This window comes from Syngnathoides biaculeatus, chromosome 21 (genome assembly GCF_019802595.1).
Source record: "Syngnathoides biaculeatus isolate LvHL_M chromosome 21, ASM1980259v1, whole genome shotgun sequence".
NCBI lineage: Eukaryota > Metazoa > Chordata > Actinopteri > Syngnathiformes > Syngnathidae > Syngnathoides > Syngnathoides biaculeatus.
The window spans coordinates 4,254,020-4,266,593 of NC_084660.1; the positions used below are offsets into that span (position 1 = coordinate 4,254,020).

The 12,574-nt window shown below is 49.9% G+C and overlaps 2 protein-coding genes across 7 annotated transcripts; one reads left to right on the plus strand and one right to left on the minus strand.

Annotated features, from left to right (window-relative positions):
• Positions 1-144: 144 nt before the first annotated feature.
• On the minus strand, positions 145-7,655 carry acap1 (ArfGAP with coiled-coil, ankyrin repeat and PH domains 1). Of its 4 annotated transcripts, XM_061808741.1 has the most exons (23): positions 7,277-7,650; positions 6,284-6,341; positions 5,953-6,072; positions 5,827-5,880; positions 5,667-5,725; positions 5,390-5,573; positions 5,270-5,314; positions 5,096-5,191; positions 4,444-4,518; positions 4,124-4,236; positions 4,009-4,060; positions 3,790-3,890; positions 3,615-3,726; positions 3,352-3,542; positions 3,227-3,296; positions 3,061-3,155; positions 2,399-2,589; positions 2,271-2,318; positions 2,010-2,188; positions 1,825-1,934; positions 1,497-1,607; positions 1,336-1,397; positions 145-414 (listed from the first exon to the last, which is right to left on the minus strand). In XM_061808741.1, the coding sequence occupies exons 1-23, from the start codon at positions 7,327-7,329 to the stop codon at positions 317-319; spliced, it is 2,277 nt and encodes a 758-aa protein (XP_061664725.1). In that variant the 5' UTR covers positions 7,330-7,650; the 3' UTR covers positions 145-316. The 4 variants fall into 4 exon arrangements, with proteins under 4 accessions (XP_061664725.1, XP_061664724.1, XP_061664723.1 ...); XM_061808740.1 differs by having other exon boundaries at positions 3,352-3,726; positions 7,277-7,653; XM_061808739.1 differs by having other exon boundaries at positions 4,124-4,518; positions 7,277-7,653.
• Positions 7,656-8,041: 386 nt separating this feature from the next.
• Positions 8,042-12,326, plus strand: agfg2 (ArfGAP with FG repeats 2). 3 transcript variants are annotated; one of them, XM_061808479.1, is made up of 14 exons: positions 8,046-8,466; positions 8,715-8,808; positions 8,867-8,979; positions 9,086-9,179; positions 9,246-9,348; positions 9,422-9,511; positions 9,596-9,628; positions 10,041-10,202; positions 10,624-10,696; positions 10,802-10,845; positions 11,268-11,348; positions 11,462-11,554; positions 11,765-11,835; positions 11,916-12,326. In XM_061808479.1, the coding sequence occupies exons 1-14, from the start codon at positions 8,300-8,302 to the stop codon at positions 11,961-11,963; spliced, it is 1,266 nt and encodes a 421-aa protein (XP_061664463.1). In that variant the 5' UTR covers positions 8,046-8,299; the 3' UTR covers positions 11,964-12,326. The 3 variants fall into 3 exon arrangements, with proteins under 3 accessions (XP_061664462.1, XP_061664463.1, XP_061664464.1); XM_061808478.1 differs by having other exon boundaries at positions 8,042-8,466; positions 9,086-9,348; XM_061808480.1 differs by lacking the exon at positions 9,596-9,628 and having other exon boundaries at positions 8,049-8,466.
• The last annotated feature ends 248 nt before the right edge of the window (positions 12,327-12,574 follow it).

A 12,574-nucleotide genomic window follows, 5' to 3' on the forward strand; every position in this document is an offset into this window, starting at 1 on the left:
GACTGGCGACCAGTTCAGGGTGTCGTCTCCCTTTCGCCCAAAGCCAGCTGGGATAGGCTCCGGCTCTCCTGTGACCCTTGTGAGGATAAGCGGCTTGGCTAATGGATGGAATTATAGTAGCAAGCAGAAGCACGCTGTCAGAACTCAGATTTAAAATAAACTTTATTCGGCATAGCTACACAAAACAGAAAGTTCAGTTCAAAATTGCGGGAATTTCAACATTTTCTCAATTGAATAATTCAATATATCCCTGCAGTGACAGTATTTGACAGAATGAAGCATGCTACATTTCATTAAGCTTATTATTACTATTATTTTAGATTTTGCCATCTGAGCTACGACGCTTCAGCTTCTCTGGGTTATTGGAAGCCATGTGTGAGAAGTCTCTGAAGATGTGCTGGTAGGTTTCGTCACCTGCGTGACAGAAGAGAGGGAAAAATCATTTATAAAACACATTTTAAAAAAACAAAAAAAAAAGTACTGCAGTCATAGAACATCTAAAAAGGTGTGAAACAATTCATTATTTTTCCAACAGGTGGCAATGTTGCCTCTAGAAGTGCAAAGAAAAAGTGTGTTGCCAGTAGAAAAGTCGCAGCCGTAAGTCAGTTACAGAATGTCAGTAAAATATGTTTTGCGCAAAAACAGGCGTTCAGACTGGGACTGCATTAGTCAAAAGCCCTTTTGAAAGTGCATTTCCTGGTTGCCTGGAAGCAGGAAGTGTAGAAAGCAGGACGCACGCGCACTGCAATTTACCTCGTGGCCGCTGGGAGGCGTCGCACTGCGGAAGCTGGTGAGACCAGCCTCGTGTCTCAGGAGTGCAAAGATACACAAAGACAAAGTCAAAATGCTGACCAGCAGGGTCTTGTTTGGTTTGGAAACAAGCAAACAAACACAACATGCTACAAAAAGCAAGCCTCACGGGCAAAAACACACACAAAGGCTGTAACACAAAACATGACGTGCGCATGTGTTTACTCGAGTTTAGGTGCAGTCAGCTCAACACACACTTATTTTTCACAGTCTTTTGACATTTTTTTTTTTTAGGGTGCCAAAGTGCCGTATGTGCAAAGTGGAAGATGCTTTATTCTACGGTCATGCCCAGTCTTCTTCATTTATCGTATAGGAAAAAAAAAATCCCGCAACACTGTAAAACCAGTGTTTTCAGATTTCAGAATTCCCCCCCCCCCCCCAAATCAGTCCCGTCTGATCTCACATCTCACTTAACATTCTGTCCTCCCACAGCCCAGCCACTTATTTGGCTCTTTAAAGCCTGGAGGCTCTTCCTGGTTTGACCCTGCCCACTTCCTGTCCCCGCCGCCCGCCCCTTCGAGAGACCTGAATTTCCCAGGCATCCGTCCATCTCCTGCATTTCTCTGTTCATCTTGGCGATCCGCAGCCTGCGGGGATTAAAAATAATCATGAAAAAAAAAAAAAAAACAATCAATCAGTCAAGATTTCAGTTTCGGGGCTGGGTGCACGTCGTTCACGGCGCTCACAAAGTGACGATGTCAGCGTTGGCGTTTTCCACGGCGATTGTGATGGGGTCCTTGTGGTTTTTGTCTCTGGCGTTGTAGTTGGCACCTCGTTTCAGGAACAGACACACCAGCCTGAGTTCACACACGGCACAAGCGGCGAGAGGACTCACACTTTGGTGTACGAGATCAAGTACAAGTACAACGGTAGCGGTGGTCAACTTTTGAATGGGCTCGCGAACTTGAACTGCCGAAAAGGCTAACAGTTGCTACGGTAACATATTGAGTGTTGATCCTGTTCATTCAACATCTGAAAAATTAATTGCCGACCGCAACAAAGTATTACGTGTACCCCGTGTGACCCAGTACGGTGGCGTGATGAAGCGGCCCTCTCCCGTTTCTGTCCTGCTGGTTGACATCGGCGCCGTTCTGCAGCAAGAATTCGCACGCCGCCAGGGCATTCTGGTGGAAGAAAAACAAAAACCAGTTTGAAACCCAAAAACCGGCGTCACCTTCGGACCGCGGAGAGACGCCCACCACCGAGACGGCCTGGATCAGCGGCGTGCAGGCCTCCTCCGCTGCGTTGACCCAGTTGACGTTGGCGCCGTGGGCCAGGGCGTCGGCCATGACGGGGAAGTTCTGCAGGGCCGCCGAGCGGTACAGCAGCGCTCCGGGATGAAGGCAGCTCAGATCCTCCTCCTCCTCGTCATTCACGTCTAAGGTGCAACAAGAATAATAATGGTTGCTACAAGTAGTTCGGGGTTTTTTTTTTTTGGGTCCACATATATGGTTGCTGACCTATGTTGGAGCCCGCGTTGGACTTTTGGAGCTCACTCAGGCCTGTCGCTGAGGAGAGAACAAGAGCAGTCGTGACGAGGCGGCCGTCTGACAGCAGCTTTCTCTGGTCCCGTCTGGTTCCACATTACCCGATCGAGGCAGGGTGGTTCGGCTCGGCTTGGGCTTGAGCGGCGGTCTCTGCGCGCCGCGCTCCTGCGTGGCCGCCCTGTTCCTCTTGGCGCCCGGATGCTTTTGCGACGGGTTCCGAGCCGTCTCCGGCAGCTTCTGGATGAACTTCTTCTCCACGTATTTGGACCGAATCCAGGCCTCCTTGTCGCCCCTTGACCCGCACACAAAGAAATGCTGTCGTCAGGACTGAGATACGCTCAAACGGGACCCGAGGCGGTACTGCAGCAAGCGTGCAGACACGACACAAAACATCTTGTTCCAGTAACTTTCTGCACTTCCTGTTTGCTGCGGTAAGGGAGAGGTGAGGAAATAATATAATCTTGCGCCGAGGCAGAGTTCTTACAGCAAACGTCAAACAGGATTCTGGCTCCCCAGCGAGCAACATCAACCGATGAGCAATCCGCCTGATAACAACTGGTTGCATGTCGTAGACACACCTGTGCTTGGAATCCATCTGTGACATTCTAATCTCTATCGCACTGTAGCAAGGCGTCAAAAGATCTGAGCTGGGGGACAAGATTGTAGGCCATCATTCCAATTTGGAAGAGACCTTGTGGCCAACTCTAAATCTGTCCGCAGTATTATCGCGTTCCATTCCAACCATTAATTGCAGTGGCCGCACCTCGGACTGGAGGCGAGGGGCTTCTTCAAGGTGATTTCGTCGATGCGGGCCTCGTAGATGCCGTTGATGACGCCGTTGCCCAATTCGCACATCAACTGCGAGACACGACCAAATCCCAGCAGCTTCAGTCCTCCATTTTGTCAGCGCAGAGGAAGGCGGACGGTACCTTCACGAGTTCCGGCTCCCAGGAGTCCAGCGTGAGGGAGCGAACTTTCGAGAAGTGGACCCCCAGGCTCCTGAAAGAGAGCAGGTTGACGTGGGGCCGACGGATGAGCGGCGTCGAGTGCGTACCTGTGTATTCCCGAGCACACGATGCACAGCGTGATGCCGAGGTTGATGGACGCCCAGTCGGGACTCGGCGCCCCGCAGTCGCAGCACTCCCGGTTCCCGGCGACGGCCTGGACTTCCTCCAGGGCCTTGAAGCTCTCGCTCTCCTGATCGGCGACGGGGCCGCCCCCTGACACCGAGTTGCACCGTTCCCGCTGTGAGAAACGAGGTTGCTGTCGACGAGGGGAGGCGGAGAGGCGCGTACGGCGCGTTATGCGCGTTCTCACCGGACTGTTTTGGACATCCCTGCGCTCCTGGAAGGCCGAGGCGACGCTGTTCTGCACGGCGCTGATCCACGCCCGCTGCTGCCTCTCGGAGTCGGCCTGCAACAGACAGCTTCTGCGCCCGCATTATAATAGCCGCTCGGCGCTACACCGTCGCACGTGACCACGAGGGACTCACTTGGACGGCGAGACCACCTCAAAACAGAAACGCCTCTCGTTCTCGGCGTTGGGCTTGACCGTGCATAGACGCAAGTCCTCCACCACCACTGTGGGCTGCTCCTGGGGGACACTGCACATTCAAACATGCAGACCACACGCCGCCCACAAGACTCCCTTTTGGCTACGTCGTCGTGATTTCCCCATTTCGAAGCCACGGCTCAACTCTTTGCTGGTTTACCTTAAACTTCTTCTGATACACCAGCTGATTTTTCTGAATGGAGAACCAGCGCCTGAGGGAGAAAACGATGAGAAAACACGGCCGGAGGCCAAACGTTTCTTTGCTCGAGCCGCACCTGCTCCAAGTCTTGAAGGCGTTGCTGGCCCTCTTGTAGAGGTAACCCTCCATGGCGACGCCGTCGGCCGCGTCCGGATTGAAGTCCATCATGGAGTCGTCGTAAGAAACATCCTGGAGGAAACCCGGCAAAACAGACTTTTTCCCAAATGACGAGGACGCGTGAACGTGTCGGGAAGTTGTAGAAGGATCCCGGTTGATTTTCAAGGAAAATGTGGAATCTGAGTTTTGTGAAAACCTGAGGCAGGAACGGTCTAAACGGGAAAACTGACCGTCTATCAAGAATTCCGGCGTGGAGTAACGTCTGTGGCTGTGGCAAACCTTTTGTTTAATGGCGGCGTGTCTTTGCTCCATGTCCCTCTTCTCCCGCGCACAGTTCAGGACAAACTGCGTATGCTGGATGAATCATAAACATAAGCAAAATAAGGTTATTCGACTTCTCGTCCTCCATCTTGTCGGAAGGGCATGCGCTTGCAAATTCATCATCTGATATTGGACTTAATAACCCTGCCGTAGCGCAGCGAGTCAATTTCCTGTCTTTTCGCGCACACACCAAGTGTCAGACGAGGCCACGTGAACTATTTCCTGTTGCTGCTCGCTGTTTCCTGTCGCGGTGTCGGAGCGACGCGATCCGCTTGAGCGGCGTGCAAATTTCACGCATGCGTTGCGGTGAAATTCCGTTGAAGTCAGTTTACGTTTGATCCAGGACAGAGAAATAATTGCTCATTTATTACGATAAAAAAAGTTGTTGTTTTTTTTTTCATTAAAAGGCGTGTATTTCTTTAAGAAAAAAAATTAATTGAATGATTGTATGAGATATTTTTTTTTTGGGGGGGGGTCAAAATAATGTGAATAAAGTCCATGAAAAAAGTTGTGTAATTTAGAGATTTTTTTGGTTAAATATATATATATATTTTTTTTTTCTTTTTTTAAAATTGAAATTAATTTCAAGCAGAGAGAAGAGTGATCTCACGTCTTTGCTCAGCTTTTGCCGATAACAGTCCAGTTCAGACAAGGAGCGGGAACCGTTCTGGAACAGCTGGACCTGAGCGTCCATCAGCGACAACATCTGGCAGGATGAAAGTCCAAATTGCTCCTCTTCGCGTTTTTCAAAGATTCGAGTGGTTTATTTTCAAAACTAACTCACAGCCATCAGCAGTTCAGTCTTCTTCTTGGCCTCGATGACGTTAATCTGCAAGAAAAATGACAAGCAGTTTGGAGGTTTTCGAGACCCCCGGCCCCCCCAAAAAAGTGACCTTTAGCCCACCTCGAGGACGTAGTCCAGCGCGCCGGACCTGAAAGCCCGACGGGCGTTGAGCAGGGCGCCGCTAGCCTCCTCCACTTCGTGGGATTTCCCACGGGGAGCCTGAGCGTTCCTCGCCAGCGCCCCCTCCAGGGATTCGCTGCTGCGCTCAAACTCCTTGCGGGCGTCCTTAAAGCGGCGCACATCTCTGGAGTGACGTCAAAAAAAATCAATGAATTAAATGCAGAAAGTCTGTCACCTTGGCGGAAGTCAACAAGTTGCGACTTTTGTGACGACTTACTCTTTCACGAACGTCTGGAGCTTGGACTTGACTGACATCTGCGTGGTTTCAATCACCTCCTAAAGAAAGCGGCAAAATGTTCACATCGCTCCCCCGAAAGAAATGACATCAGGGGAGGGCGACTGCGATACTTGAGCACAAAACAGACAAATCGACTCACCCCCTGCGCGTCCAAAATGAAGGACAGCTTTTCGGAAAACTTCCGCAGACACTCCTGTCGGAAAATCGACATGATTTTGGATGGCGCGGCGACCGAGCCATCATAAAGACCACGTGCTTCCCTCACCTCCATGACGGTGTCCCCCGAGCAGTGCTGACCCAGACTCTGGAGGCCGCTCACGAAGCTCTTGCCGGTCTGGTAGTAGACCCGGCCGGCCTCCAGCATGGCCTGGCATTGTTTCAGCAGCTACAAAAAAAATAAAAACTTGCGGCTTACGTGTGCTCACTCATACCACCCCCCCCAAAAAAATCCACTTTTTATATATTAAAAAAAAAAAACAAAAAAAACAATAACACACAGGTTTAATGCACTAACTTCATCTTAAGAATGTGCAACTTTTTATATCGACAATCCTGTAGACTTCATTTTTTTTTTCCCCCACGCATACAAACCTCACCTTGTCCAACCGCGTCTCGAGTTCGCCCACGTCGGCTTGGACGGCCTCGATTTCGGATCTGATACAAACACAGGAAGTGCAAAATAAGCCGGGGGGGGGGGGGGGGCTGTTTGAATTGAAGATGTGTTGCATTTCTATTTGTTGTGATGCAAAGCGTGGCCTAAAAGTGAGGTTTCCGCTGGCTTTTCGCCACACTTCCTGCACCGGTCGCCTCGCTTCCTGTTCACCTCAACTGTCAGATGTCACTTTTAGGTGGAACAAAATGGCCACGCTGTGTGCACTTTTCACCTGATTTGTGCACCTTTCTTCTGCTTTTGTGTCACTTTTTCAGTGTGCTCAGATTCCCCTTTGCGCATTTGACCCTTTCAAACATGGTGTGTGTGTGTGTCGGGGGGGGGGGGGGGGGTGTCATGTTTTTTAAAGATGCCAGATCAACTGCATGGCAAAACAGTGTGACTCAGACCCGGGGCACACCCAAAAACTCCTCTCGCTAGCTTAACATGCCTGTAGTAAACAATTGCCACACTGTGGGGGCAAAAAAAAAAAAAAAAAAAAAAAAAAAAAAAAACAGAACATGAATCTATCCTTTTTTTGGGAAGTAGAAAATGCGCATATTGGGTGTACAGTCTTCAATAACTGGAGGGAAGGGGTGGTTATAAACATTTTAAAGTAACAACAAAACCAAATATTGTCTTGGGGAAAAAAAATTATATATACAAATGTTTTTTTTCTATAGCTGGGTGACTTCACCCTTCACCATATTTATAAAAAATATAATTAAATGGAGTAAAAATTCGACACAACAATAATTCTATATAACTAACAATATTCATTATATTTCCAATAATAATTTCTAGCCAATGCAGTTTCTTTCCTATACCTTGTTTTTAAAAGTAGCACAAATACGTAATATTTAGAACCATTGTAATGATGATGGCAATGTTCAAATTGAGACAATCAAAGGACTTTAAAAAGTCCAAAAAAAAGTGTTACCTGAAGCGCGGGGAGTCTTTCAAACACTCCTCGAAGGCTACTTTAATGGTCATAATCTCCCTCGTTTGGACGCACACACACACAAAAAACAACAACAAATAATAGAAATGTTTTTAAAAAAAAAATAGATCGACTATGTCTTGGCAGGGTTCACTTGGTCATTTTGGGTCCCCTCGGATTCTTCAAGCTCCTTTTCGATGTGCAGTTAGCGGAGCTCGGCACACATTTGACGCGTCATTCGCACACCCGCACACGCGCACATATTGGGGCGTGTTTTTCTTGTCTGACAACCGGTTTCCTTTCCCTTCCCACGCAACGCTCGACACCGCGCAAAAAAAAACACACAAAAAAACACACACACTTTCGGAGCGAGCCGCGAATGCCACACGAATGACGCTGCAAACCCGGAAACTGAAGAGTCACGTGACTCATGAGACGAGGGGCTCGAGCTCCCCCTGCTGACTGAAAGGAAGACTTGATCAAAGATGTCGCTCCATACCATATTGCATTTGTTGAAATATCAAATAATTCATACGTAAAATACAGAAACCGTTTGTTGTTTTTAAATCATAGTTATCCTGAGATAAAAAAAATGCAACACAATGTAATGTCACCGATAACTCATAAAGAACGGTTGAACTGGAATGATTTTTTTTTATTACAAAAAAATAACGCCCCCCCCCCAAAAAAAAAATTTTCAAACTAATAGTCGCCGTTTCAAAACGACACCTTTCACTTGTGTGTTATTGCACACGTCCGGTTGTGTGCTTTTATTCTGAAGAAAGGATGTGTGTTTCCGGTGTGCAACGCATCCTGTTCGGTTAAACTCGCCCCCCTCCGCGCTGCCCAGCATTCGGGGGCGAAGCAGGAGCGGACCGAGCGGCGTTTTCTCCGATCCACCAGCCCCCACGCCCCACAATGCGGTGGTGAACTGGCGGAGGTGGCGAGCCTGGGACCTCGGGACACCCGACCTCGCCCCCCCCCCCCACCACCCACCCCTCTCTCCCTTGTCCCTGATCCACGATGTCGAACCGTAAGCACCGGGACAGCCAGGAGATCTGCGCACGCAAGGTCCGGGATCTGGCCCAGTCCGGAGTAAACAAACACTGCTTCGAGTGCAACCAGCCCGGGGTGACGTACACGGACGTGACGGTGGGCGCCTTCGTGTGCACGTCGTGCTCCGGAATATTGTGAGTAGCTCTTGGGCTGCGTTCATTTTTGACGTGTTGTCATTGCAGCAGAGTGGACGTAGTGGGCCCGCGGATTGCACCTCCACCATTTGCACACCATGGTGCAAGAATAAACAAATTAATTAATGCATATTCGAGTCAGTTCCCAAATGCCAAAGTTGACCTCCGAGTGAGGACCATGAATACTGCAACACCTATGCACGAGTACGCCTATTGAAATTATATTTGTCTATGTTTTTTTTGGTCAGGAGAGGCCTCAACCCTCCCCACAGGGTCAAGTCCATCTCCATGACGACCTTCTCCCAACAGGAAGTGGAGTTCCTCCAAAACCACGGCAACGAGGTGAGCAGGCGCGGCGATCGTTCAACGCGGCAAATGTCCGACTTCCGGGTTTCGTCAGGTCTGCAGGAGGACGTGGCTGTGCGCGTTTGACCCCAAGACGGACGGCGGCGACGTGAAGGACTCGCAGAAGTTCAAAGAGTTCCTGCAGGACAAATACGAGAAGAAGAAATGGTGAGGGGCGCCATTTCAAACGGTGCACGCTTGAAGAAGGGCCGTAAGGGATTTGTGGCCAACCTGCAACTTTCATCCCTGTTTTGTCACGCGTATTCCCTTCCAGGCATTTTTCCAAAAGCAAGAACCGAAGAGATGCGGGACCTTGGAGCCCGGGCGTCCAGGGCGTCCTCGTTCACAACGTGGCCACCAGGACGCCGGTGAGCCGTTCACTCCGCGCAATAGCGAACCGCCGGCGCGATTTTCACACCTTTCCGTCGCCGCAGTCCCAGGCGGCGCAGTGGGACCGAGGCGCGCCCAACGCGTCGGCGGGCGAGGTGGCCGCGCGGCCCTCGCGCTCCCAGAGTTTCCGGGATGCCCCGGCCAAAGGTGCCATCGCGAGCTCGGCCTTTTTTTTTTGTGCCGTGATCCAGTCAAACTTTTTTTTTTTTTTTTTTCCCAGACCAAAACGCCTGCGGCATTGAGAGACAGCGTCCAAGCTCGCTGTCTTGTGCTCCCCGTCCTTCCTTCCCCGCCCTCCCCCGGCCTTCAGGTGGGCAGCCCGACTGCTTCCTGCCGGCTTTTCTCTTTTCTCGTCTCTCATGCTGCGTTATGTTTGTGTCTCCTCACCTTGTAGCTAGTAGCTCTTTCAAAAAACACTTCACCTTAGGTAAGACCACCCTCCCCCGAAAGTCCTTTGGTGGAGTGTCCGCATCTCTTCGTAACTACGAGGGATTCCGTGTCATTTCACATTTATTCCCCCCCCCCCCTGCGATCTCCCCAAAACTCCATCCGGTCTCGCGGAAATGAGCGGCGAGGCTTGCGTCTCCTCCGTGCCGAACGCGGGCTTTATTTGCTGCTAGCATGCTCTGTGGCTAATGGTCGTTGCTCACTAAGATGCTAACCATGTTTTTTTTTTTTTTTTATGTTTTTGTTGAAACTGCCCAGCAACTAGCTTGCTATCCCACTTTTTGTTGTTTAATCGTTCAAAGTAGCTCGATATACAGTATTGTACCGTCTTAGGATGTTTGTGTTTGTTGTGGTTTTTTTTCTCGAGTTTCTGCTTGTTGCTTCGTTCTCAGGTCGCGCCGCGCCCACCTCGGGCTCCTCGGGGCCCTTCAGAGCCTTCCCCAAATCCCTCAGCTTGGATTTAGGGGCGCTGAAGCAGCAGCAGCAGACCGCCGCCAACGCCCCGGACAGGTACGCCGCGGTGTCCCACCTGGACAGCGTCTTCTCCGAAACAGGTACGCCAAGTCGTCACTTTCCGATTCCCTTCAAATTGTGTGTGGAAAACTCCCGTCGCCGTCATTTCTCGTTTGGCCGAGTTGGAGTTGTCGTTTTTGAAGGTTTGCAGTTGCCGTGTGATCCAGACTGTCACGGTACCGCTCAGCTGAGTTGCGTAATGCACACCCCCCCCCCCGAAATGCCAAAGCTGTTAGCCGCTGAATTGCCCTCATTGTGTTTGCGCCACATCGTGCGCGCCCGCCTTCAAAGACTCGTTTTAATCGGTTTAAAATCGGACGCGTTTGACCCACTGAGGGGGAGGGTTTATTTGCAGAACTTGTGTACTGACAAGCTCGAAGTGCAATTTCTTTCTTTTTTTTTTTTCATGACTGTGCTACATTTGAACTATTTGAATCAAGTGTGTGAAATGTGTGTCCGCAGCGCCCCCTGCCGGACCCCCGCAGTACAGCACCATGTTTGGCAGCCGTCTGTCTTCCGGCTCCACCCCCGCCTGGTAATTCAAATCAATCTTGTCAAATGATGAATTCTCTGCATTTTTTTTTTTTAATTATTATTATTTTCTCGACGTTCTTAAACTGTTGACCTCTTCCCCCGTCAGCTCTCCCGCCGCGGAGACCGTGTCCGCCTCGCAAACATTTGCAAGTAAGCCGACCCCCTCAACTCAAAAGGTGACGCATATTTGAGCGTTGGCATTTGCAAATTGGACTATTTATGTTTTGTTGTTTTTTTTTTTTTTTTTTTTTTCAGAAAAAACTAGCCTACCGGCTGTTTTTCTGCTGCGGCGAAAGCGATAAAAGTATGGCTTTGGCGCCATCTCGTGGAATTTTCTTGTTAGGTTGAATTCATTTTCGTTTACGTTTTTTTTTTTTGGCGTCCTGTTTTTTTTGGGGAGGGTGGGGGCTTCGTTTACAGTCCAAGTTACGCTAAAAGTGCATTTTTGCCTCTCTGGTCCCAAATTTTGTGTGATGTCACGCCAGTTTGCGTCCGATGAGCCTCACGTGAAAGTGCTTGGTTGGTTGGTTGGTTCGTGTTGACTAATCCACCGACTGAATACTGTGTTTGAGATTTCCCCAACCCATTCAGCTCCGCTTCCCAGCAGCCCGCTGCGCTCTCCCCGAGTAATCCTTTCAGCAGCTCCCCAGGAGGTGAGTTTTGTCTGGGGGGGGGGGCCATAATCCTGCCATTTAACTGACCAATTGCAAACAATCATACAAGAAGAAAACCCAAACCTGTTGGAAACGGTCTGTCCTGTTCCCAGGCGACGGCGGCGCGTTTGTCACCTCGCCCGCGTCGGTGTTCCCGCCGCCAAGCTCGCTCCGCCAAGAGGCCGCCGGCAACCAGGAAGCCAACGGTAACCCACCGGTTTTCGTCAGATATACGACAATTGTCGCTCGGTTGTCATATTTTGGACGGTGGGGCCTCACTTTTCTAGGCCATAATTCAGCATTTTTTTTAACCACCATTTTCAATTCAGTGGGCATCGTGCTGCTCCTCAGTCATTCTTGACAGAGGATAAAGAATATATACCTCAGATTTTTAATATATATATATTTTTTTCCAGGCTTCACCACCATCCCAACGTGCGACTCGCAGCCCAAAGTCCCCCGACCGATGTCGGTCAACCCTTTTACAGTGAGTACCCCAACGGGTACACATACGGGGGGGGGGGGGGCGTCGTCCAGCAACTTGCATTATTTCTTGCTCTGTTTCAGGGGAACGTTTACCCCAGTCGAGGCACGTCACGGAACCCTTTCATTTGACGACACCCCCCCCCCCCTCGCCGTCAATCTCGGAGGTGGGGGGTGATGAACTTTAGGAGTCGCCGCCGTCGCCATTTCAATGCCTCTGGAGTATTTTCAACCTCTCGTTCCTTCTCTTATTTATGTCTGTGTTTACTTGTGTGTGCGTGTTTTGGGGGGTGGGGGGAGGAAGGGGGGGGGGGCTGAATGTAATTATGACCTCCTCTTGCAAGGTCTATTTTAAAGCCTCTAGCATTTTATTCTTTGATTTTGTTTGCAGATATGTACAAAGTGCGGCTACTTTGCTTCCATCATCCTGAGAAACACGATGCTAACGTTATGTCAGCATTTCCGCTTTTTAAACCTATTTGCCCCCCCCCCCCCCCACAAAAAAAAAGGACCGTTCAGCCCACCCCCACCCCCCTCGACCGCCCTCCCCAATGTCAGTTTTCAAAGACGGATCGCCGCCTTATCCGAGCATGTGCCGATGTACGGAAACGAGTGAGCAACGTTTGTTCTCCTTTCGAGGATGTCAACCACTGCCAGGCTGCATGAGCTTAGAGGGCTAATAAAAGAAAAATGCTACTGAATGTAATAAAAAAAAAAAGCAATTCCAGAATAACTTATAATAC

Bases quoted from the DNA above. Each gene is read 5' to 3' on its own strand.
- acap1 (XM_061808738.1), bottom strand. From the start codon at position 7,329: ATGACCATTAAAGTAGCCTTCGAGGAGTGTTTGAAAGACTCCCCGCGC. The intron at 2,319-2,398 runs GTAATGTGGAAC...TTCTCTCCTCAG, and splicing joins AACCACCCTGCCTCGATCGG to CGACAGGCCTGAGTGAGCTC. The intron at 1,398-1,496 runs GTGAGCGCCGTG...TAATCCCCGCAG, and splicing joins AACGCTGACATCGTCACTTT to GCTGCGGATCGCCAAGATGA.
- agfg2 (XM_061808478.1), top strand. From the start codon at position 8,300: ATGTCGAACCGTAAGCACCGGGACAGCCAGGAGATCTGCGCACGCAAG. The intron at 9,512-9,595 runs GTGGGCAGCCCG...CTCACCTTGTAG, and splicing joins CGCCCTCCCCCGGCCTTCAG to CTAGTAGCTCTTTCAAAAAA. The intron at 11,349-11,461 runs GTGAGTTTTGTC...TCCTGTTCCCAG, and splicing joins TTTCAGCAGCTCCCCAGGAG to GCGACGGCGGCGCGTTTGTC.